The sequence below is a fragment of the Radiomyces spectabilis genome (genome assembly GCF_025331425.1).
Source record: "Radiomyces spectabilis strain NRRL 2753 chromosome Unknown BYT42scaffold_17, whole genome shotgun sequence".
NCBI classification, from domain to species: Eukaryota; Fungi; Mucoromycota; class Mucoromycetes; order Mucorales; family Radiomycetaceae; genus Radiomyces; species Radiomyces spectabilis.
In genome coordinates, this window is record NW_026251942.1 from 306995 (window position 1) to 330139 (window position 23145).

Consider the following 23145-nt stretch of genomic DNA (forward strand, 5'->3'; position numbering starts at 1 on the left):
CTTGCGCTGTCGATCAGAGTTTTGTCTGTGTGCGCTGCGGTACAGCGACGATTTAATTCTTTACGAATCACTACGCAAACGGCCGGGCATGTATCATACAGTAGAGCGTTGTTCATTCTATAGTACGTATTTTGGAAACCAAGTAATCAATCATTTTTCGTTTATTTTTGGGTTGGGTGGGTGTTTCTGGGAGTTTTTAAATGGAGAACGTCATGATAAATGCTGTGAGAAAGAGTAAAAGAGGGGAGAGCGTCACGATGGACGCTGTGGCGGCGGCCTTCTTCCTTCTTTCTGTGGAAGGTCGACGAGTCTCGTGAAAGACGCCTGCATCGTTCTTGTTAGGTTCAATCATGGCGCAGCTGTGGAGATCTTTCCGTCGCGGGGCCACTTCAACTGCGTTGCCTTCAAAGTCGCATTGGCCTTTGGCTTGAGCATACGAATGGTACAACCAGCTCAGCTTTTCTCTCGGCGAACAAAACGAAAAGGCGCCGTACTTTCCTTTTTCCGCATCCCCGCTAATCTCACTGCACGACACCATACCGCACATTACATCGATCTGTTCTCCCAAAACGGTCGTGTTCGCGGGCGCCGCACCAGATGCGCCTCTATTTGACACAAGGTCGGCCGCCAAACAACTCAAATTTTCATGCATACACGTACACGCGCCATCCGACGGCGTCGGCGGTAGCTGGCTGGCGGCTTTCCAGATGTTGTTTGTTGATGGACAGGGCGACGCGCTGCGTTGCACATCAAAGGAATCCATGTTAACGCCTTTGGGATCCACTTTGGCCAATTGCTTTTGAAGGTTGGTGTAGTCCGGTAACAGTTCCACGGAATTATTGCCATACGCTGCTTTGATCAAACCGTAATTGTTATTTTCCTGCGTCCACTCATACGCTACGCCACCGGACCACACATCGGTCATCTCTGGCCCATAGATCGCCTGCACTTCGCTAAAGGGACGCGGCGTCACCAAATTGCATCCATACTCGGACATGAACACCGGTTTGCTAAAGTTGGCAAATTCGTTGGTTCGATCCTTGAATCCCGATTTGGCAAACGAAGATTCACCACACCATTCATACAAATTGACGCCAAAGAAATCGGCCTAAAAACAAAAAAAGCACGTTAACAAAGCTGTAAATGGCAATTTTCGGACGATTCTTCAAGTTTTCAGAGGGGGGCCTGGGATAGTTTACCTGAGATCCTTCGTCACCACAGTTAAAGTAATCGCGAATGGGAAGACGAATATGTTCATCGTCGTTGCTAGCGTAGCCCACGGGAATGTAGCGTTTTTTGGTCGCTTTGATATAGCTTTTGATGTCACGCAGGGCGGCTTTTACATAAGCGGACGCCTGTGTATTGGTGCGATCGTTGGTCACCTCGTTGCCTGCAATGAAGCCCAATACGTTGTCATATTGCGAGAACGTGTCGACGGTGGCCTTGTAGGCATTGTAAAGACTAACATCGTATTCGGGTTCCTCTCGATTGACTGAAAACTTGGGAGTAGCAATATCCAGCAACAGATACATGCCAGCATCACTAAGGGCCTTCATGCAGGTATCATGATTTTTTCTCGGATCCACCTAACCATAGCATGGGGAAAACAGAGGCGTGTCAATAGAACATGATATGGAGTCCTGCAAAAACAGAACTTTTATACAAATACACATTTTTTACCTCGTAAACACGGACAACGTTCAAACCGAGTTTGGCCATCAATTGAGCATCACGAGTGCAAAGGAGTGGATCGGCTAAAGGGTCGTCGATTTTACTGTTTTGGCCTCTAGGTTGATATGCAACACTGTCATGATTGAAAACATCACGATTCGTTAATCATTTCTTTTGTGTTTCCTTTTCCCCTGGAGGTTGTTGTTGTTGTTTATCGTACCCTTTGATGAAAAACTGCTCTTTCGTAACGGAATCGAAAAACTTGTGGCCTTTAATCACGATAGGATTAAGCCCGTACACTTGGCTGATTGTGTATACAAATACACAGGTCAGCAACGCCACCGATCGCATCTCAGTGAAATATATAAAAAGAAAGATTAAAAGACAATGGCCCAGAGATAACAAGAGAATTCAATCGGTCCCTTTTCTTTCGTCTATGTTGGCTGTATTTAGGGATTTCTTCGTTTAATCCTTTTTTCCCGTTTTTCTCGTTGTTTTTTCTCTTTTCGCCTTTGAGACGTTGGATCTTCCGCATGTCAATGGCGTTTTTGTTTCTTTTTATGTTGGATATTGTTGTGAGGAATGTTCAATGGTTCCTTTTTAAGGTACGGACAAATAGGTGAAGTATCCTTTCTATTGGCCCCAAAACCCCTGGCCCGATGTTCCAGTCCTGGATGTCCATATTTTGGCTGTGTCCCATGGATCTCAATCATACCATTTGAACCTACGATGCTAGACCAGCCGATGCGGGATGCAAGCAAACATAAAAAATAAAGAATGTCTATTTTGGGTTACTTCCGTGCAATGACGCGACGGTGGCTAATTAAGGTAGATCAGGCGGGTGCTTCTAGTCCATTTGCGGTAGTGAGGGGTAGATTCTGCTATCTATTTGATCAAATACAGAAAACCAGCGTTCTGTTTTTGTGGGGGATAGAAAAAGTGCATGTCAGAGAAGAAAAGTAAACATGACACTTGATGGTTCTAGCCAATCATCGTTGATAATCGTTGTCTTTTGCACAACATGAATCCTGTTATCTCTTGACTCTCCTTGGCCACCTCTGCCTGATAATCGGTTTCAAACTCAGTGTGCCCAACTCTTTTCACCAGCCGCCTATAAAAATCGACTCCATTTCTGTTTCTTATCTTGTTTTTGCATTATCTCAATCCACCCATCGATCGCAAACCATTCGTTTTCTGTTCTTCATGGTTGTCTATCACAATATTCAAAACACTCATCGCCCCACAAACTCGTCCCTGACCCTTGTGATCAAAGTGGGCACGTCGTCTATTTGTGACGAAACCACGCATTATCCTCTGCTGGGCAATCTGTCACGGATTGTGGAAACGATCTTGCAACTTAAACGACTGGGCCATCGAGTCGTTCTGGTTACTAGTGCTGCCGTCGGTACAGGACTAAGACGATTGAACATGACAGAAAAACCCAAAAAGTTGGCATCAGTCCAGGTAAAGCATGTGCGCATCGTTCACCTTTTTTTTTTTTGTTTTTTATCATTATCCCGAAAAAAAAAAATGCAGTGACAACTAAACTTTTCTGTTGATCTCTCGTCAGGCCATTGCTGCGGTCGGTCAAGGAAGATTGATGAGCATGTATGACGATTTATTTGGTCAATTCAACCAACCAGTGGCGCAGATTCTACTCACCCGCAATGATTTGGCCAACGTAAGTGGCGATGAGTTTTTTTTAATGTGCCGGTCACAAGATGTTGCCAACGCCTCATGTGAATCACCTCTTTCTTTTTTCCTTGTAGCGGTCGCAATATCTGAATGCTGTCAATTGTCTGGAAGAACTCTTTAACATGGGCGTGGTGCCGATTGTGAATGAAAATGATACAATTTCCGTCTCGGTGAGTGGCGTGGACCAATATGCATGATACACTTGATTTCATTGGGAAAGCTTATTTTTTAACGTGGTCTTCGGTTTTCGCAGGAGATCAAATTTGGTGATAATGATACGTTGTCGGCGATTACGGCGGGGATGGTGAAAGCCGATTATCTGTTCCTGATGACGGACGTGGATTGTTTGTATACGGATAATCCACGGACAAACCCCAAGGCTCGTCCCGTGTTGCAATGCGACGACATTGCTCGTTTGCGAAAAGAAGTGACGGTGACCTCGCCGGGGTCGGCCTTGGGCACCGGTGGCATGATTACCAAACTGGTGGCGGCCGATTTGGCGACAGCAGCAGGAGTGACAACGATTATTGCACGCGGATCCACTCCCGAGAATATCATGGCGGTCATTGCCCCGGATAACACGCACAAGGTACCTCTTCACACGCGATTCTTGGCCAAACCGCAACCACTTATGGACCGACAATGGTGGATCCTTCACGGTCTTCACACGGCCGGCACCGTGTACATTGAACCGAATGTGGGCGAAGCTTTAGCGGAACAGGGTCGACAGCATCACGACAATGCCGCTTCACTGTATGCGCATGCAGTGAGCAAGGTGGAAGGCAGCTTTGTGGAACATCAAGCGGTCCGTTTGGTGGTGTGTCAAGAAGACGAGAAAGATGGTGTGGAAAATCTTCAAACGATTGCCAAGGGGATCGTCAATTATTCAAGTGCGGAAATCATACGAATGCTGCGCGCCAAAGAAAGTAACATTATCCCGTCGCTGGGTTACAAGGATGCCGATTGTATTATTCATCGCGATAACATGGCTATTTCCATTTAACCATTCTTATTTCCCCTCCCCCTGCCCCTCCTACCCTTGTTTCTCCCCTGTTTTTTTCTACATTCTTATTCACATACTGATTCATTGGGCTCTTTTTTATATTTTTTTCTATATAGCGTATATGGGTATTAGAAGAAATTGTTTCAATTGCGGTTGACATGGAAGAGAAACAATCTGTCATCCATGATGTTTCTATTATGTTAGTTTGTTGCTATTATATCTAGTTCTATTCTTTTTATTCTTTATATTACTCTTATTCCTTTCCGCTTAAACTGGACAAAAAAACCATGTGCAACAAGCTGTATACAGGCTCATCCAGCGATGGGATCATGCAGCTACGAGTTTCCCTTTTGCTTCATCCACATGATCTTTGGTGATCCATGTTGGAGAAAACCATTCCACACATTTGCTTTTTTTTGGGCTTGGATCGATGCTTTTCTGGGTTGCATCCGATGAGCTTCACAAGCATATCCCATTTCTTTATATTTTTACTTTTTGGAGACAAAAATGGATGGCCAGGAATCAATGGGGCGGGCGACAGGTGATTTAAGGCAAGTGGATCGAGATGATCATTGCAGCGTACTGTATTTGTCTGAAGAGCATTTGGTGGGTTTTTTTTTTTTTTTTTTTTTTATTTTGGTTGATGCTGCAACCGATCTGTTCATATTGTAAATACACCAAGGGTGGAGGCTGCAGGAAATTTTTTTTTCATGCACCCTCCAAGAATCGTTATGCTTCTTTAGGCAAATGATGAATTGATTTTCACCCCAATGCATTTGGAAAGGAAAATTGGCATAAAAAAAAGGTGCTTTCATATTCTTCATGCGTGATTCATGCCGTTGTATTGAACGGTTCAAAAGATGTGCATATGTAGCATTATATCCGTCATCAAAACCATTCATGGGAAGAGTGATGTTCCATAGAAATTATGGAATCAATGTGATCCAGTGTGTATCATCTGTCTTTCCAGATACGGCCCCATCCAAATCAGGGAGTTCAGGAGTTGACGTGGTACAAAAACATTCAATCCACTTTACGTATGACAGACACAACGCGAAATATACCATCAGAGCGGCAAAAAAAGAAAGAGAAAGAAAAAGATCTTTTCTTTACGGATGTTCTTTGATATTCTGTGCAGGATCAGGTGAATCGGTTATTCACAAGTCCGTATGGCGATTTTGGATAGTGATCTTCCTCAAGCGATCATGACTTGGTTCAATCACACCTCAAATAAAAATAAGACAGTCGATCTCTTTGCTGGGTTATCGTGTGATAAGGATGTTCGCAGTTGGTTTTACGATTGATTCATGTTTCATGGAAGGTTATTCCTTTTTTTTTCCTTCGTTGTTTTCGAAATCATTTACTTGGCATCCAAATGCATCGTACGTCATATATCAAGCGGCTGGACCAAAAAAAAAAGTTCCGTACCGTGAACATCATGTAAGGATAGTAAGATGAGCATAATGATCGACTATTCATTCACAAAACAGAAAGACACCTCATTGTCACCGGATGATTTCTTGGCAGAAAATAGAAGCGAGTATCATATATTTTATGGGGAAAAAGAAGGATCAATAACAAAAAGGAAATCAAAAGTAATATAGAAGAAATGAGATTACAGAATCTCGATTCATTGTATGGTTAGAAAAAAGAGAGAGAAAACTATATTACGAGGTTTAACACAAAACGGGGGAGAAAAAAAGAGTCAAGTCAGTATCTGTAAGTTAATGTTCTTGCATGTTGGGCTTTTCTAATCCGGCCTCCTCTTCGGTCAGTCGTTGGAAAGCACCAACCATGTTATAGACCTCAACCGTACTAAAAGAAACAAGAGAATAACATGAGTCAATAATTCACCAAGTAAAAGAAAAAAGACACATGTAACTTACTGGAGAACCTTGCGCCAGCTGTTGTCAACGCGAAGTCGCTTCTCATTCTCCCTTTCACGAGCGGCGAGTTTCGCACGACGGGACGGGGCAGGGAATACCTTGGCAGTGAATTCAAAGTTCCAGATACGGAAGATGTATACTTTGACGACATCGAGAAGCATGAAAAAGACGAGCGAAACACCGAGAACCGAGAAACCCCAGCCATAACCACATGGAGCAACGCCTTCGTGTTCACCAAAGACACCATACACTGAAAAGAAGAGAGCAATGATCTGGGTACCAATGATACACACGGTGAAGATCCAATGTGGCATGTTTTCCCACCAATAACCAGGTACACGCGTGGAAAAGATGACAAAGTGAGGCGCTACAAAAGAGATCCGAGATGCATGAGATATTGAGAATAATCCAATAAAACTCATTATTTGGATAAAGAAAAAAAAAATGAGGCCCTACCTGAAGAAATGTGCAAGTACATGATGGAGTGAAGTTCGTTATCCGTCACCTTGAACACATCTCTGGCCACGTAAAAGTGACCAAACGAGAGTGCGGCCAACAGAATAGCGAGAATAAACGACAAGAACAACAATTGTCCAATACGCCACTTGTCAGGACGATCAGAAATTTCGGTGTTGTCAACGGAAATGACCAAGGTGGCCGCATCGTTCTGTGACAATGAAATACAGCATTAGAATTAAAAAAAAACATATTACTACGAATGCAAGTCGACTTTACCAAGACGCAAATCATGATGAGCAAGACAGCCGGCATACGCCAGTTTTCAACCATGGTAACGATAAACATGAACAGCAAGAAATGGATGGTGGAGGTGATACGGTAGAGAGCATAGGATCGCAAACGTTGGAAAATGGCACGTGATGTCTTGATACCATCGGTGATGGTGGACAGACCAGGAGCCAGCAAGACAATGTCGGCGGCGGAACGGGCAGCATCGGTACAACCTTCGACGGCAATACCGACATCGGCCTTCTTGAGAGCAGGAGCGTCATTAACACCGTCACCGGTCATACCGACCAATAAGCCTTTCTTTTGCAGCAATTCGACGACGCGGTACTTGTGTTCAGGAATGACCTGGGCAAAACCATCAGCACGTTGACAATGTTCGGTGACCTCATCTTCGGATTTATTGGGATCGACGAGATGATTGGCATCCAGGATGACGCGGCCCATGCCGAGACGCGCAGCGACTTCTTTGGCAATAATGAGCTGGTCACCGGTAATCATTTTGACATCGACACCCAAGGCATTACAGTCACGAATGGTGGCGGCGGAATCGGGACGAGGAGGATCCAGGAGTGAGATCATACCGACGAGTTCAAACTTGTCCAGGTCACCGGGGACAGTCTTGGCCACACCGAGAGCACGAAGACCACGACGAGCGAGTGAGTTGACGGCGTGAACGGCGGCATCGTTGCCACCGACGAGGCGAGTAATCACTTGAGGAGCACCCTTGGCCACTTGGAAGGACTGATTGGTATTGGTGTCGAGGATGGTTGCTTTGGTCATTTTGGTGACAGGATCAAACGGCTGGAATGCAGTGACCTTGAAGCCGGGTATATCACGCTGATGAGGTTGTCGGTTCTTGAGGATATCGAGGGATCCTTCGGCGGCTCGACGAACTGCGGCTTCAATGGGATCATTGGCTCCGGATTCAGCGGCAAGGTAAGAGTACAGGAGAATATCGTCGGCGGTGTAGTTGCCAGCCAACCAAGGTTCATCAAAGGTGAGTTCGTTCAAGGTCAGGGTACCGGTTTTGTCGGAACACAGCACAGACACCGAAGCGAGTTCTTCCACGGCCGTGAGACGTTTGACAATGACCTTTTTCGCCGCCAGTTGTTTGGCACCAATAGCCATGGTGACGGACATGACCGTAGGCAGACCGACGGGAATAGCCGCCACTGTAAGCACCAGGCAGTTGACCAGCACCGTTTTCCAGTTTTCCTTCAGTTTGACCAGCTGATAGATGAGCACGATAAGGACCAGAGCAATGGTGGACCAGATGAGCACATTGCCAATTTTGGCAATGATCCGTTGGAAATGGCCTTGTTCGGTAGTAATGGCAATGAGGTTGGCCGCGCGACCGATAAAAGTATTGGCGCCGGTTTTCGTGACGACGGCCAATTGCTGACCTTGTTTGACGACACTGCTGGAATACACTGTGGAACCCTTCTTTTTCGAGACAGGCAAGGATTCACCCGTGAGAGCGGATTGATCAATGAGGAGATCACCTGCATTTTCTTCACCACTGGCACCTAGGCCAAGGAGTCGAGCATCGGCAGGAATGATATCACCAATACGAAGAATGATGACGTCTCCCGGTACCAGGTCCTTCACATCGGTTTCTGAGAGTCGACCATCACGAAAACAGCGGGTCTTGAGAGCCAAGGTTTGTCGCAAAGCGTCCAAGGCCGACTCGGCTTTGGCTTCCTCAATATAGCCGATGAGAGCGTTGATCAACAGCAGGGCTAGAATGATACCAAAATCGATCCAGTCACCGACAACGGCGGCAATAATGCAAGCGATTTCGATTAAATAGGAGATGGGGCCGGTAAAATAACGAAGAAATTTGAGGATGGGATTGGTTTTACGTTCTGGTAACTCATTCAATCCAAATTTCGCTTGTCGTTCTTCGACTTCCAGTGCCGTCAGGCCCTGTTGTGGATCGGTGTGAAGTAACGCTTCTAATTCTGGCGATATCTCATCTTCATGTTCTACATGTGCCTGTTCTTCAAACTGGGCACCCGCCTTTTTCTCGTCGTCTCCTTTTTCTGACATGTCAAAAAAGGAATCACTTCACAAACTGTACACTTGAGGATAAAGAAAAGAAAGACAAGAAGAAGAAGAAGGAAAAAACAAACGGAGCGTCGTGGTAAATAGATATTGGAATCCTATCAACCGCCAGTGTTGAAATAAACAAGAAAGAAAAAGAAAAAAGAAATAATAGACACAAAGACAAAAAAACAAATGGGGATAAAAAGAAAACAAAGGAAAAAACAAAGAAAAAACGAACAAGTCAAGAAGAAGAAGAAGAGAGAGAAAGAAAAAAGAAGTGTGAAGTTCGGGATATCGTGTTCATTTCTACAAGTATTATTTTTTTTTTTTTATCATTTTCTCATCAGTGGAGACTTTTTTTTTCTGGTCTGATCCCCCCAAAAAAAACATCCCTTTATTTTTTGTTCGCGGATGATTTATCTGTCTAATTTCTATAGTGAAGAAAAAAAAAGCAAACTTAAAGGGGGAGAATAAGTATTTCATGCTGTGTGACTCAATGGCCCTGGCACTTTGTCTAAACTGCCCTCTTCAAATTGTCACGCTGCACAAATAAACCGTATGCAAAGTAAAGCACAACCTGCTTCGTACGGAGAACTGCATGACCTCAAGGTTTGCGAAAAAAAAAGAAAAAGATGGTGTCTCTGTTTTCTAAATTTCCTATATCACCCACTACTCAATAACATTATTAAAAAATTCCCAAGCACAGGAAAATAAATTATGAAAAGGCGGTTTTCAAAGGAGCTTTTTTATTATTATTGTTGTTGTTGTCGTTGTTTGTATTTCTTGTTGACCTTGGAAAAGAACTCTTCTAGCCAGAGATTCTTTGATCTGCTTCAAGGATCGTCCTTCCTTTCCTGCCACTACGCTTCAATAAGCATTTTATGATCTACCTAGTGGTTTTAAAGTTGCTCGGTTGGAAGATTCAGGCTTCAACTATGTTTCGATCCATTAGGAAAGTATCATGGTGACTGGTGCTAGGGTCGTGATCTAGCAACCCAGGATCGTTTTACGCAATGCCATCGATTAGAATAAAGCCGATAAGTCACGTTTTACAACGCCGGTCTTTTGACAGGAATACAAAATCTTTCTCCAATCACTCACGTGGGAAAGTAAAAAAGGGTGTCTCTTTTTTATTTTTTTCTCGCTTTGTACCTTGTCCTTTCCAAGCAGTCATGGTACCTATTTTCTGTCCTTGTCGGTATTTTTCACAAAATGGGTCACTCGGTCGGACGGCCATGAGCTAGTGATATCAACACAGAATGCTTTGTGTTTCGAAACCGCGTCAACATCGAAGGGTGTGCAAATGTGCGCGCACATGGTCAACCTAAAAAGAAAATCCACATCATCCTCCCTCCTCATCATTTTTCGTGGAAAAAACAAAAAAAAACAAAACAGAATTCAAGGAAAGGGTGACCCTTTTTTGCATTCCATGAAGTAAACAATGAAGGCTCTTCAATGTCGCATGGCGTAGATTGTCGATCGACATACTGCATTATTTCTGTTTTATCTTGATGATTGGAAAAATAAAAAAAGCCGCTTGATTGGAGTGGCGTAGAACAAGAAACTACAAACGGATCCTGCATCGTTTTGTATCACCTTGTAATTGATCCTTCTCACTGAAGAAAGGCAAAATACCCCAAATAGTTACAAGAGTTCCAAACATAAGTTATCATATTTTGTAACTTGGCAAGAACATCTTGACACACTCAAGCATTCCATCTCCCCAAAACCGACAACAATGTTAAGAATTCAAACATGATGATTGCCTGATCTGATCCCGCAGATCACGGCAGGATTTATTCTCCGACAAAAAACTCTATTTAGAGAGTACAAAATGGACGCTTTTTTTTGTATCACGAAGGGTGGATGACACCCTTGTTTTTTTCTCAAACATCCTTTTTTTTCACCATTGCATCAACCGGTTGAAATAAAGGCACCTCTTTTTTTTCCGATGCAATTGCCGATGGACCCGGGGATTGCAATGACCTCATGCAAAAAAAAAAGAAAGAATATCAATTTTTAATTGAATGAGGATTTTTATTCTGTTGGAATTGGAACTCTATGGTTTCCTTTTTCAGGTGAAATGATTATTTCCAAATCAAGTGGAGGTACGGATAAATTATTAACCTGTAACGTGGGGCCACATAGGATGGATCAAAACGCGTGGAAAGGGAATCATATCAATGTATGAACATCAGTGACCCAAGGTAAAAAGAAAAAAAAAACTTGGACCAATAGATGAAAACGAATACCATACAGAGAAGGTGAGTCCGTAAAAATGAATATTTTCTCGTCGATTTTTTTTTCATACGAAAATGCACCACCTCCTTACCATGCAACCCCATTCACCCGCTCACCTAGACTTTTGGAAACGGTGGAAAGAAAATAAATAGGTACAGAAACCCCATATATAGAATTTAACTGAGACCGATCTTTTGTACGTCATGGATAAAAAAAAAGGATGAAGCAGTTTGAATTTGTTACATTTTGTGAGTGCGTGTGTGAGTGTGAGTGTGCGCATGCGTGTGCGCGAGTGTGTGTAGGATGTGCGCTGCGCTTGCTTTGAATTAAAATGCTGTGTATGTGCTTATGTGGGTATGCGGGCGTGTGTACGTGAATGTGTGCGAGTTTCTGTGTATGTGTGTATGTGTGTGTGTGTGTGTGTGGGAGAGGGTCGAAATGGATCATGTCTCATGATAAGTGGAACAAAGAGTTGCAAAGGGAACCGATCAAAGACCCAATTTTTTTTACATGCTTTTTTTTATGTACCGTGAATCGTAGGACGAGTCTGCGCTGCTAGATTGTACTTGGATCCTGGTGACGAGAATGAAATTTCCCGGTAAGACGAATCCGATAATGTGATTGCTTCCAGAGGGATTTTGTCACTTTTCACAGTCGGTGGAAGAGGTTTCGTGGTGTGTGAATAAAAGTCCTGTCTAGTGGATTTGGACAGGTAATCTTTGGGTGGAGGCGCAGGACGAAACATGGATCCTATCAGCGGTGGTTTCTGAAGTGGTGTTGCCACAGTTTCGGTGGATCCCCCCGATCCAGAGTTTTTCAGACGATGATGATAATGGCCCCCGCCATTATCCACGCTTCCTCGTCGATGGCTGAAACGCGGGACAGGCAGATTTCGTTCCTTGGCTTGGCGAATACGGCGGTCTTTTTCATAATCGCTCCATTTCTTCATGACGATACGACTGCTGTCAAATTCACCTTCTTTATCACCGTGGCCAGTCTCCTTTTCGCCGCCTTCTACTTTGCGCGTATCACCCCATGAAAAATCATCAAAATGCCAGTAGGCATACGTCGGCAACACAAAGTTCCAAATCGGCAAACTGAAGAGGTACACGATCATCCATCCCACATAAATGACCTTGCGACTGGTCATCACGATCAAAACCGCAGGTAAGCCTAAAATCAAGGCCAGTAGAATCAATGGGATCACCGCCGGTTGGCCGAGGAACGCCATCACAATCAGGTACAATGTAAATGAAATGGCCGCCGGTAAAGCCAACGTCCCCACCAACTCCATAAACACCACAAACTGCATCGAAAAACAAAATGTGCCGCACAGATCATGCACGAATAACAATTCCATTAAATTATGAATCGTCGAATTGATCCATCGTCGTCGCTGAGATAGCAGTACTTTGAATGTATCAGGCACCACCGTCTTGCATCTACATAAAAAAAATATATATCCCGCGTGAGAAATTAAATACATCAAATCAGTAAACCCCTCCATTGTCAGCTGAATAAGCTTTTCATGCCATTCCCCTTTTAGGCATTTTGTATTTCGCCAATACAAGAAATGGAAATAAGAAAAAAGTGGGCCGAATTAGGTAAACTTACACTGCCTGTGGTACAAACAGCATTTTTCGATTGGGAAAAGTGCGTAACATGAGGGTCGACAGGTAACGGTCTTCTCCGAGCAATAGCAAGTTCTTCTTGTGTAACGTGTCCACAACGTTTTCAGAGTAATGCTCCACAATATCCGGATTGGCCAGAATCGGCACCCAAAACCCATTGGGGCCTTTGGGTGCCTTGATCCGATACATGCAAAAGCATCCTGGTAAGCAGGTGACACCCCCAAATATAGACTCAAACGCCTTGCTTTGATGATGAGAAATATAATACTCGAACACTAGAAAAAAAAGGCATCATCGCGTACAACCAACATCACCAAAAGGGGTCAATCAAACGTACATCTGTATTGCCATCGTTCCTTCTTCTCCTTCCATGATTTTCTGCTTCATCCCCATCGCCCCATATATTTTTTCTTTTGTTTTTGCCCTTTTTGGCTGATTTTTTTTTGACTCTGCTTTACTTTTGCTCCGCCCCCAACTCATTCTCATTGTCTCTTCTTTTTTTTTTGCTACACGTTTCACCAGTCCCCCCCCCCCAAAAAATAAAACCGTCGCTCAAAACCCACCCTCAGAAAGCTCACCCGGCCACTGAAAAAAAAAAGCAATGGCTTACCTTGGATCATGGCCACCCAGCTGTCGGTCTTGTTGGCGATTTTGGTTTCACCACACAATCCCGAGATTTCCGGATCGCGCACAGCGCATGATATTAAGCGAGATAAGGCATCCGTGTATAATTTGGTATCTGCATCTACCATCAAGACAATTTCATAGCGATCTGGAGGTATACCAGCTACCCGCCAAATCCCGTTGAAAAACTGATAATCGAGGGTTGTCATCCGTTCGTCAAACATCACTCGCTGCATGAATTGCATAAGAATAATTTGCGAGTCACGTTTGCCGCGGTTGCCTGGTTTACTTTCGTTGGCTTCCTCCGGAGTTCCGCACTTGACAATGGTCACCATAGGCACACGTTGCTGTGAACCGGGCTCCACCGTGGCATCGTCGTATTTGTAGAATCCGCTGTACACTTTGGCCATGTTGTTGCGTTTGGCGCCATCGGCAATTGCAATATACGACGATGGTTCCACTTGGTCGGCGGGGATAATAAAATCCTGCATCATGGACACGCAAATATCCGGCGTCGAACGACCATTGCCATGCCCCGTAATAATTCCATCGCATACCACGAGAATCAGCTTGTGCGTGTTGGGATAGTCACTGGTAGCGATGGAATCCAAGGTTGTCCGTACGCCTTCTTCGCCTTCAGAGTAACAAGTGACAAGACAGATGGTGTGCACAAGAGGAAAATTGAAGGGCATATAGGTGGTGGCTGGTTGTCGAAGTACGTGAGGCGACATGGGGAAAGGACAGTGTGGATCCTGATGGGATTCACCGCTGTAGTTGTCGGAAGAAGAAGCGACCGACATGCATCGCGACGATGGGATTCCGCCGCTGGGTCGTGGGGTGGAAGGAGAAAGCGATTTGTTAAATGACATGGACCGTTCCGTGAAAGGCGAAGTCACCGCCCTGGTACTCCCATTGCCGGATACACTTGAATAAAACCAACCAGAGTAATGTGAGCTTTATTATTATTATTCAAACCCTTTTCTCTTTCTTCCTTCTCTCCCCTTAATGCCACCGTTATTTTTCTTACCTGGCGTTGGATTTCCATGTTGGCAGTGGTAATTTCTCTGCATCAAATCGCATGGATCCAGGCATCGGTTGTGTGTATCGCGAAGTTTGAGGAAAGAAGCTTTTGCGCTTTATCGGCGGAGGCGAATTGATGGCGGTGGGGCCCATGGTGTGAATGTTTTTGGACCAGTGTTCGATTTCCGCTTCGCGTTTCATTCGCGCCGCGTACGATTGACCTTCTCTGAAATTGCCCAATTGCCACGAAAGGAACCAACCAAAGATGACGGCGAGTAGAAACTTAGTAATAATTACCCCAAGAATGACTACCAGTGAAAGATAGAGCACGATATCGGAAGCCATACATCCCAGACTGACGGTATCCAGGGACCCGACCTTGATTGTCGAAGCCAGACATTCCGCTTCTTCCACCCACTGAGCACTTTTATTCCTGTAACTCGCAATGGCGTGCGTCATATCTTGACCTCCAAACATCGTCATGTTCCGCATAATCGAATCGACCAATCCACCGGCTCTTACACGAAAGAAATTCCCAGGCAGTGATGCCAATAATCGTAAATTCAATACATCTCTAAAAATGAGCAGTTAAGACCATCCCCTTTTTTTTTCAAGGCCTTTGGAAAATTAAACCTACCCATTGTATACCATTAAATGATCGGTTTTGGTGATATTATCCCAGTCATAGTAAACGCGTGCCGCTTTATCAAAACCTCCCGTTGATTTCGGGACGCCACGCAAGGTGAAATCGGTATAAAGAGAACGAGCGGTGGGCGTCAAGTGGCAACCGGTGGTATTGGTCAAAGTGGCTGGATCGGGTGGCATGGTTTGATTCGGATTGAAGAGACGGCAAGGAAAATACACGGGAGGAGCGTCGGGAGTAGGTGAAAATACATTCGTGCAGTGAGGCACGGGGTCTTGAAAGAGAAACGAGGCATCCATGCCCCCAGCCTCGACAGAGGAGTAAAGCACGTTGCTCGAAGCATTAAACAAGCCGGGCACGGCAGGATGCCCGGACCAAGCGGCAAGCATGTAAGCCCAGCCGTGAATGATCAAGTAACCGTGGCCGACTTGTCCACCTTGGACGCTGAAAGGTGGAGCGGGACAAACTGCTTGAGTAAAGCCAAATGTCAAAAACCCGACAAATCCCATGATAAATAAGATCATTGACACCAGCCCGATTTTTTCTCGCCAAGCCAACTGGGCCGGTCCTTCAGGTATCCCTATCAAAACGAATCCGCGTTAATATTATTCCATGATCGATTTCCCAATTGCAATATCAACTGTGCCATTTTTGGTCAATTTTGTTTTGTATCGTTTCTTTTACCCACCCATCAGAGTCAGTACAGGATTAGGAAAACAACAGGTGAGTAAACGGCAATAGGTCAACCAAGGATTTGGCAGACAGGTCGGTGAGGTATTGTTGTCAGAGATGGCGGCAGGTGGTTCCATGCCATCGTCATCGGTTAATCGGTCTTCTCTGCCGAGAATACTTTTGCCTCGTCGTAGTAAGGTTTGACGAGTGGTTGGTCGACGGCGAATGGAATTGGAAGCCAACGGGTGACCCGGTTGATTGCCTGTAGTACTGGGAGCGATGTTCTCGGTCGCTCGTTGTCGGTAATGATACTGCCGATGGTTGGCGCCGATTCGTTCACGTTCAGGTCGAACCAATGATTTTTGTCGTCTAGGCCGATCGCCACCGGCGTGTTCTGCTGTTGTGGGTTCATCCGTTGGTCTGGTCGGCACTCGACTATTTGGCGTCTGCAGTAACACTTGACGTCGTTGACCAAGCGGCAAGTGATTCGATTGACCTGCATGCATCGGCCTTTATTGTTAACTGGATTGATAGAAGTTATATCTGTAAATTCGTGCGATGTCTGCAGTGTTTGGTGTCCGTTTGTTTTTATGTCAAGGGATCAAGGTGGTTGGAGACACAACGAGTCCAACTTCTAATACAGAAACAATACGAGTGATAAAATGGTAAGAAAGAAAAGGGAAAAAAAAATTCAAAGGATCACTAGTAATAAGATGGAGTGTACAAAAGTAACTGATCAGATCGTAAAAAGACGGAAAAAGAGAAAAAGGAAACGAGCAAGAAGTTAAGGGAAAAAGAAATTATTTGCAAATGTTAATAAGACCAGGAGTGCACCATCCACTAATTACACCGCAAGTGAAAAAAAAAAAGAATAAGTAAAGTTAAGGGAGAGAGCAACAAGCCAAAAAAGCCAAAAAAGACCTTTTTTGCTGGGTATATAAAAAGAAGAGCCCTCAAATCGTAAAGAAGCCCATTGGCCATCTCACCCAACATGATCACACCTTCATCGATGGAGTCAATAACACAGGAAACAAGATAAAAAAGGAACTCTTCCACTCATTCATGCAGATTCATGTCATTGGACGACGCTCAGAATAGCAAAAGAATCGGTTCCATTAATAAGGACCCTTTAACGGACAGCATGTTCTTTCCTCACCTCTGCTCCTTGTTTGTCTTTTTTTTTTTTTTTTTTTTTTTTGCAAACTATTCCAAACATCCTCACCCAATCCACATTTATCACCGCATATCTGTATTATACTGTAGTCGTGCCCTTAGTCTTTTCTTCTTTTATTCTTTCTTCTCGGGAAACATCACAAATGGATCGTTTATCATCACTAATCTATCACATCGATACAAGCATCGTCAATGGAACTGCATCTTCCATACGTGAGAGAAGCAAGCATTGGATCTTTTTCAGATCTTTTTTACATTTTTTTTTTTTTTGATACGGGATGGTGCCATATGGGTGTGCCTGAAGTGCTCCCGTTTTTGTGACTATCCTAACTTGATCTTTCATCACTCTGTTTGCGTACGGGAACAAGACATCGCCATTGAGGGATGTTTAAGGGGCGTCATCGTTTCATCAGTATTCACCATCGCTTTTTCCTTTTTTTCTGGCCCTTGTTACCATTACAGCCGATTCTATGATGGAACTCCTGGACAAGAAAGTATGCCAAGGAAGATATAAAACCCCGTTTCCAAGTCAATGCGTCGTCGAACTGCGTTAATTCATCCGACCGGCATATGCACGCTGCTGCAGTTGGCCAAGTAACGCTGCACTTTGTTCTGACAAGTCACTATGGAGAGTCTCCAATGCTTGCTGAATGAGTGTCACTTTTTTCCAAACATACTCCATATCGTTATCGCCTTCGTCCATCACAACCGAATTCAGCACTGGCATGGTCCTTATATAAAAGAGGACGTTGACAAGACGATACAATGTGTACCCCGTCATGACGGAAAGAAGCACATAACATCCCAGCATGAACCGTGGCGAGAAACGCTCGTGGATGGCGGAATCAGTGGCATTCGATGTTGGAATCGTTGAAGCCGACAATTCATCGTGGGACGATGGGTGAGCGGCTTGTTGGTTCTCCATCGTTGAAATTAGGCTGGATAAAAAAAACCAAAAGAAGGTCGGTCGAATCGAAATCCTGATTGGATCATGCGCATCATTAATTCACAAACCAACGCCAGAAGCGGAAATTTGATATTATTAATGGCACCCATTGGCATCTCGACAGAAAAAGTTAAAAAAAGGATCACACACTATGCTGGCATTAACCCTCATGATCATGGGTTGCTATTCCAAAGATCCAAAGCCAATGCAATCCAAGTGTATGACCGATTTGGCCGCAAAAAAAAAAAAAAATGCCAATTTTTAAACACGCAGGATCATTGACATAAGAATAATTTCTATATTGATTCACGGGCTGTGATTGAATGGATGAGACGTGAGTGATCGTGATGGACAAAGTAGTAGTAGCCAAAGAATATGTGAGAGAAAAATGTGGAAAATTGAAAAAATCTCCATGCAATGCAAATGGTGACTCACACCGACTACCAGCTTAAATCCTTCTTTTTGCCAACCTCTTGCGGCAAGATGCCGGTGGGTATCCGTGGTGGAGGTGTGTAAACCGTGCTAGGATCGCGTGGCTCAACAGTTGGAGGCGCGGCATCATCCCGTTGAATTTGTGAGAAATGCTGTACCACCGTCGCAACCGGTTTCAAATCCCCTCCCGCTTCAGCCAGTTGTCGACGCTAAAAAATGAATGATGAAAAAGAGTCAGTCAATCTAGGCCATACCTGATCTTGCCCTTTTTTCCATGATACATTACCACTTTGGATTCTTTGCCAATTCCCATTTGCGGTAACCCTCGGTTCAACCCTTCTAATAAGACACACGCTTTACAAACTTCGTTGGACGACATGTATCCGCATCGTTCACACGTCTTTTGTTCAGGCATCTTGACATTGGATTTGATCTGGAACGCTTCCCCGGAATGGATAATGTCTGCTCCCCCCAAAAAATAGATGAGATCCATTGACCTCAAACTGTCATTTACTTTTGCTATGTCCTTACCAATGATTGCACTGGATCGAATGGATTCCAGGTCCTTTAAGAAAGTTCGTGCGTGACCACGGTACGCATTGGGCGAATAGATGCATTCGGTCGAAAAATAATCGAGCTTCTTAAAGTACGCATACATCACAATTTCTTTTTCATAGGTATACTTGAACGGCTTCGATCGCTTGATCATGCTTTCACCTTGAGTGACGATTTCAGTACAACGTCCCAGACGTGCAATATCACCACGGAAAACTAACAAATGAAAACCCACATCAATATCTCCTGGATGGACGTACAGAAGTTATAGACGGCTTACTGTTCATCAAGATGGTTTCTGCAATATCATCGGCATTGTGACCCGTCACAATATGATCCACACCAAGCATGACGGCGCCTCGATCCAAGGCTTGACGTCGAAACACACCACAGTAAGTACAATTGTTCTTTCGTCCGACTTCAGCTACAATTTCATCCATGGACCAGCCGTATAAATCTCGGTACGAAACAATCTTCAACGGGAGTCCGTATTGCTGCTGGTTGCGTTTGACCGTTTCCAAGGAATCGTCACGGTATCCGGTAATCCCCTCGTCCACAGATAGCAAGAACAAGTTCAAGCCGTAATCGTACCTTTCATTCAGTGTCTTCATCACATGCGCCAATACCGTCGAGTCTAAACAAGTCCGCAACGTTGTCAAAATTCCATTAATCTCGTCGTACCATGGATCTATTGACGAGGCCAACTTACCTTTACCACCACTGGCTCCAATGGCCACTCTATCACCTCGTTGAAACAACTTGGCATCGGTAATGGTGTGATGAATCTCGGTTTCAAACACATAGTAAAAGCAATTTTGACAGATTTGCTGCGATGTCTTGGGTCTTCTTAGAACCGCCCGTTGATGGCCACATAAAACACACAACTTGACCATGTTTGATCGAGTGACTAAAAAAAAAGTGATTTTTTTTTTCGCTTATGGCTGAATCAGGGTTTTTCCATTTGACGGGTCTGAAATGGCGGTGTGACTTGCAAATGGTTTGACTTTGATGTTCGAGAGGCGCCATTTTCCACATATATTTTTTGCATTGTGTGTGTGCGTGTGTGTTCTGCTGAGAAATAAACGTGTCAGTCAGGGCTTTTTTCTTTTACGTCAAGTCACGTAAAAAGAAAACAGAAAGTGCCATGGATCTCCATAGCCTGTTGAATCAAGGGTCATCCACTTTGTCCCTTGATGACTTGACCCAATTATTGAATGAAAATGATGAAAAAGAAAAGTTGAATAGAATTAGTCAAGCAACCTTTGATTACAATCAATCGGAAGTGCAATCGTATTCGTTCTTTGACCTCTTCATCAGAGTTCTGACCTCCGTCCAGCATGCCGATGACGACGAATACAGTGCTCAGTACGCCAAATCCGTCATTACCGCCGCATTGCGCCAATGTATTAACGATCTGCTCCAAAAGTTTGGTCTCACCTGGGCCGTTCGCTTTTCCGCCAAGCTCAGTTTGTCGACCTGGAAAATACTAAAGACGCAACCTGAAACCACGATTCTCGTCTATCTCTACGGTTTGGTCCTAGCCGTGGGCAAACAGCCAGATATATCCAAAGAGGCATGGATCGACTCCTTGGCCTACTTTATTCACGCCAGCCATCCCGCCGTTGTCTTGCACATTTGGTTGACATGTTGCGCCGCTGATGAGCAAACACCCGATGCTTATGTCGCCAAACACAAGATGGTGACTGTTCTTGAACAGACCCTGGAGCAGCAAAAGTTGGACGGTGAAAAAAATGGGTTGAATGTGGCTGTTCAGCGGGTGATAACACTGTTGAAGGAGGAAAATGTAGGCTACCTTATCGACCACATTGATAACCAAGTTGGCAATGCCCTGATTCGACCCTCTTTCACTGCCGATGAATTCGCTGTCGCCTGGATGGAACTCGACAACATGGTCAACGAAGCACCCTCCGACTTTCCCTATTTGCTGCGTAAAATGAAGCCGGACTCCCCTACGCCACCCAAAGGTAAGCGATGAGATACCGGCACATTCTATAATTCCAATCACAGACTCATACTTTTTTTTTTGGCTCTGTTACAGTTAATCCCCTAACGAAAGGTTTAAAAGGGACGCCCCCCGACGACTATTACGAGCGAAGCGAGCGTCTAAAGATAGGCATGGATTCCTGGATGAATCAAGTCAACTGCTTAACGCCAAGTGAGTTTCAGCGACTTTTAAACGCCCTCATTCGTCAGTACCCGACAAGAAAGAAGACCATGGTGGATTGGACTTTGGTCACATGGGCGGTGTATGATCCATTCCATTGTCATGCCGACCTAATACTCGATGCCGTGATTGGAAGGTTGAATGGTGCGAAATACGACAAACTCAGTGCTCCTTTTTACGCCTTTGAACAGTTGTTTAATCTGGATGATGAAAAAATCGACGGAGACCATGAGGCCGCATATAAAATCCAGACCGGAGCGCAGGTCCATCTACCTCGCTTTTGCATACGATCTGACAATGCACTAGAAAATGGGTGTCTTTTTATACTGCGGAAACTGACCATGCAGCCAAGTCTAGCCACGAATCAATGGAAAAACGATTGCTTAAAAGTGGCCCCTCCAGAAGTCACACAACAACATATTGAATGGCTGCTCAACGAACTCATTCACTCATCACAGCCAGATCAGACCAATCCACTCAAATCCGCCCTGTTACGCGTACTGCAACATCCTCGCGTGATCGCTTACTCGTCCTACATTATACCACTCTTACTGCGCACGGTTGACCAGGAACTGCTTGCGTGGTTACTCACCACCACCGAAGCTTCGGCTATTTTCATCGATTACTTTAGTCAAGGCGCCCAGTTATCCAGTAAAATCCTGATTTCCGACTTGCTAGAGACAAAGTCCAAGAGATACATGGATGCCTTGTTGGCCTTTTTAAGGCGCCATCTGACTGACACTTCGCTCAACTCGAATCGGTCCAGGGTTTGGTTTACCCATCATTTTCTTGAATCCATCTTGGCACTGGCAGCCTCGGATCCCACCGGTCACACTGTCGCTTCACAACTGTTTCGTCAATTTCTGCGTACCGCCGACGAATATCATTGGTACTTTGCCACGGCGCTGCATCCGAAAAATGAAGACATGCTCGACTTTCGCTCCTTGAACATCCTGCGATTTCACACCGTTTTCCCTATTCGTCACATTGGATTAGCATCGGTATTGCAACAAATGGTCAATCTGCCCAACACGCAGTCGCAGGAAATATTAATCGATCGATGGTTCAATCTCTGGGTCAGCCCATCTGTCGAGACAGGAGAATCACGGTTTACAGTCCCTGAAAGCTGGATTATTCAATGCATCGGTCTTTACGATCAAGCCCCGGCCTTGATGAAGCGGATGATGGAACGGTTACTGGATATCGGTCTTCGATCCCAGATGACCTCGGGTGCCGACGACAAACACACCTTTACCCAGTCAATGATGGATCTTGTGCTGTTATCCGATACACCCAAGCCCCAGATTATTTTTGATCTCTTTCAAATCCATTGTGAAAAGTTGGGATGCGCTTCCACCGAGGAACCGGAAACGATCCGTTGCATTGGATATGCCTTTATGGAATTGGCCAACGAAATCGACTTGGAACAACGTCAATCCGATCCACCAGCTCCTCCACCGTCATCCCTTGCACCTCATCATGTACCAACGACCCTTCCTTCTCCTCTCAAACCATTATGGCGACGCAAGATACGAAAACGTGAATTGAGAAAAATGAAACAAAAGGCGAGCAAGGAGGCTGCCACGGCCGCGGCGGCCGCGGCGGCGGTGTTGATCCATGCCCAACCGGGACCGACAGAAGTTAGACTGAAAGGGTTAAAGGTGCTTGTTACTCGCGTGTTGGATTTTCTCGTGGGACTGTTTGATGGGTCGGATCAACATAGTGTGTGCATAGTTGCACGACAACGATTGCAGCAATCCATGGCGAGCTGGCTTCTAATTTATGAACCACTGCGTCAGCTGAATAGCGAAACATGTTCCGAAGATATACGACAAGATGTTCAAACCGTCATTGATGCATGCATCGACCTGCTTGGAGCAACCAATCCTGCCATGGTACAAAAGATTCGTCGCATTCTATACCGTCCATAATTTCCCCTGTAAACGATGTGCATTTGTTTTTATATATAAACTGT

General features: G+C 44.7%; 6 protein-coding genes across 6 annotated transcripts; 2 read left to right on the forward strand and 4 right to left on the reverse strand.

Moving 5' to 3' along the window:
- Positions 1-196: 196 nt before the first annotated feature.
- On the reverse strand, positions 197-2022 carry BYT42DRAFT_505443 (Glucanosyltransferase-domain-containing protein; the record flags this gene model as incomplete). Its single annotated transcript, XM_051565029.1, has 5 exons — positions 197-561; positions 595-1108; positions 1200-1575; positions 1670-1804; positions 1892-2022. 5 exons carry the CDS (start codon positions 2020-2022, stop codon positions 197-199), a joined length of 1521 nt encoding a protein of 506 aa, XP_051418620.1.
- Positions 2023-2814: 792 nt separating this feature from the next.
- Positions 2815-4609, forward strand: BYT42DRAFT_149708 (Aspartate/glutamate/uridylate kinase). Its single transcript, XM_051562285.1, has 4 exons — positions 2815-3135; positions 3242-3352; positions 3441-3536; positions 3623-4609. The coding sequence occupies exons 1-4, from the start codon at positions 2875-2877 to the stop codon at positions 4367-4369; spliced, it is 1215 nt and encodes a 404-aa protein (XP_051418621.1). The 5' UTR covers positions 2815-2874; the 3' UTR covers positions 4370-4609.
- A 1276-nt stretch (positions 4610-5885) lies between these two features.
- BYT42DRAFT_523227 (proton ATPase) lies at positions 5886-9338 on the reverse strand. Its single transcript, XM_051565302.1, has 4 exons — positions 6991-9338; positions 6712-6922; positions 6256-6622; positions 5886-6184 (listed from the first exon to the last, which is right to left on the reverse strand). Exons 1-4 carry the CDS (start codon positions 9049-9051, stop codon positions 6094-6096), a joined length of 2730 nt encoding a protein of 909 aa, XP_051418622.1. The 5' UTR covers positions 9052-9338; the 3' UTR covers positions 5886-6093.
- A 2471-nt stretch (positions 9339-11809) lies between these two features.
- Positions 11810-15716, reverse strand: BYT42DRAFT_505153 (chitin synthase; the record flags this gene model as incomplete). Its single annotated transcript, XM_051565008.1, has 5 exons — positions 11810-12731; positions 12904-13195; positions 13531-14444; positions 14572-15138; positions 15202-15716. The coding sequence occupies 5 exons, from the start codon at positions 15714-15716 to the stop codon at positions 11810-11812; spliced, it is 3210 nt and encodes a 1069-aa protein (XP_051418623.1).
- A 2519-nt stretch (positions 15717-18235) lies between these two features.
- On the reverse strand, positions 18236-20279 carry BYT42DRAFT_588542 (cytoplasmic tRNA 2-thiolation protein 1). Its single transcript, XM_051570276.1, has 6 exons — positions 20246-20279; positions 19695-20056; positions 19266-19619; positions 18962-19201; positions 18717-18892; positions 18236-18639 (listed from the first exon to the last, which is right to left on the reverse strand). Exons 2-6 carry the CDS (start codon positions 19876-19878, stop codon positions 18439-18441), a joined length of 1155 nt encoding a protein of 384 aa, XP_051418624.1. The 5' UTR covers positions 19879-20056; positions 20246-20279; the 3' UTR covers positions 18236-18438.
- Positions 20130-23101, forward strand: BYT42DRAFT_618452 (uncharacterized protein; the record flags this gene model as incomplete). Its single annotated transcript, XM_051572285.1, has 2 exons — positions 20130-20970; positions 21045-23101. 2 exons carry the CDS (start codon positions 20130-20132, stop codon positions 23099-23101), a joined length of 2898 nt encoding a protein of 965 aa, XP_051418625.1.
- Positions 23102-23145: the final 44 nt, after the last annotated feature.

What these genes read in the sequence shown, in the direction of transcription:
- BYT42DRAFT_523227 (XM_051565302.1), bottom strand. Translation starts at nt 9,051, where the DNA reads ATGTCAGAAAAAGGAGACGACGAGAAAAAGGCGGGTGCCCAGTTTGAA. An exon ending in TCATCATGATTTGCGTCTTG is followed by an intron (nt 6,923 to 6,990) that starts GTAAAGTCGACT and finishes TCATTGTCACAG; the next exon opens with AACGATGCGGCCACCTTGGT. An exon ending in AGCTGGCGCAAGGTTCTCCA is followed by an intron (nt 6,185 to 6,255) that starts GTAAGTTACATG and finishes TGTTTCTTTTAG; the next exon opens with TACGGTTGAGGTCTATAACA.
- BYT42DRAFT_588542 (XM_051570276.1), bottom strand. Translation starts at nt 19,878, where the DNA reads ATGGTCAAGTTGTGTGTTTTATGTGGCCATCAACGGGCGGTTCTAAGA. An exon ending in AGAAACCATCTTGATGAACA is followed by an intron (nt 19,202 to 19,265) that starts GTAAGCCGTCTA and finishes TTCATTTGTTAG; the next exon opens with TTTTCCGTGGTGATATTGCA. An exon ending in TCGATCCAGTGCAATCATTG is followed by an intron (nt 18,893 to 18,961) that starts GTAAGGACATAG and finishes TGGGGGGAGCAG; the next exon opens with ACATTATCCATTCCGGGGAA.
- BYT42DRAFT_149708 (XM_051562285.1), top strand. Translation starts at nt 2,875, where the DNA reads ATGGTTGTCTATCACAATATTCAAAACACTCATCGCCCCACAAACTCG. An exon ending in AAAAGTTGGCATCAGTCCAG is followed by an intron (nt 3,136 to 3,241) that starts GTAAAGCATGTG and finishes ATCTCTCGTCAG; the next exon opens with GCCATTGCTGCGGTCGGTCA. An exon ending in ATGATACAATTTCCGTCTCG is followed by an intron (nt 3,537 to 3,622) that starts GTGAGTGGCGTG and finishes TTTTCGCAGGAG; the next exon opens with ATCAAATTTGGTGATAATGA.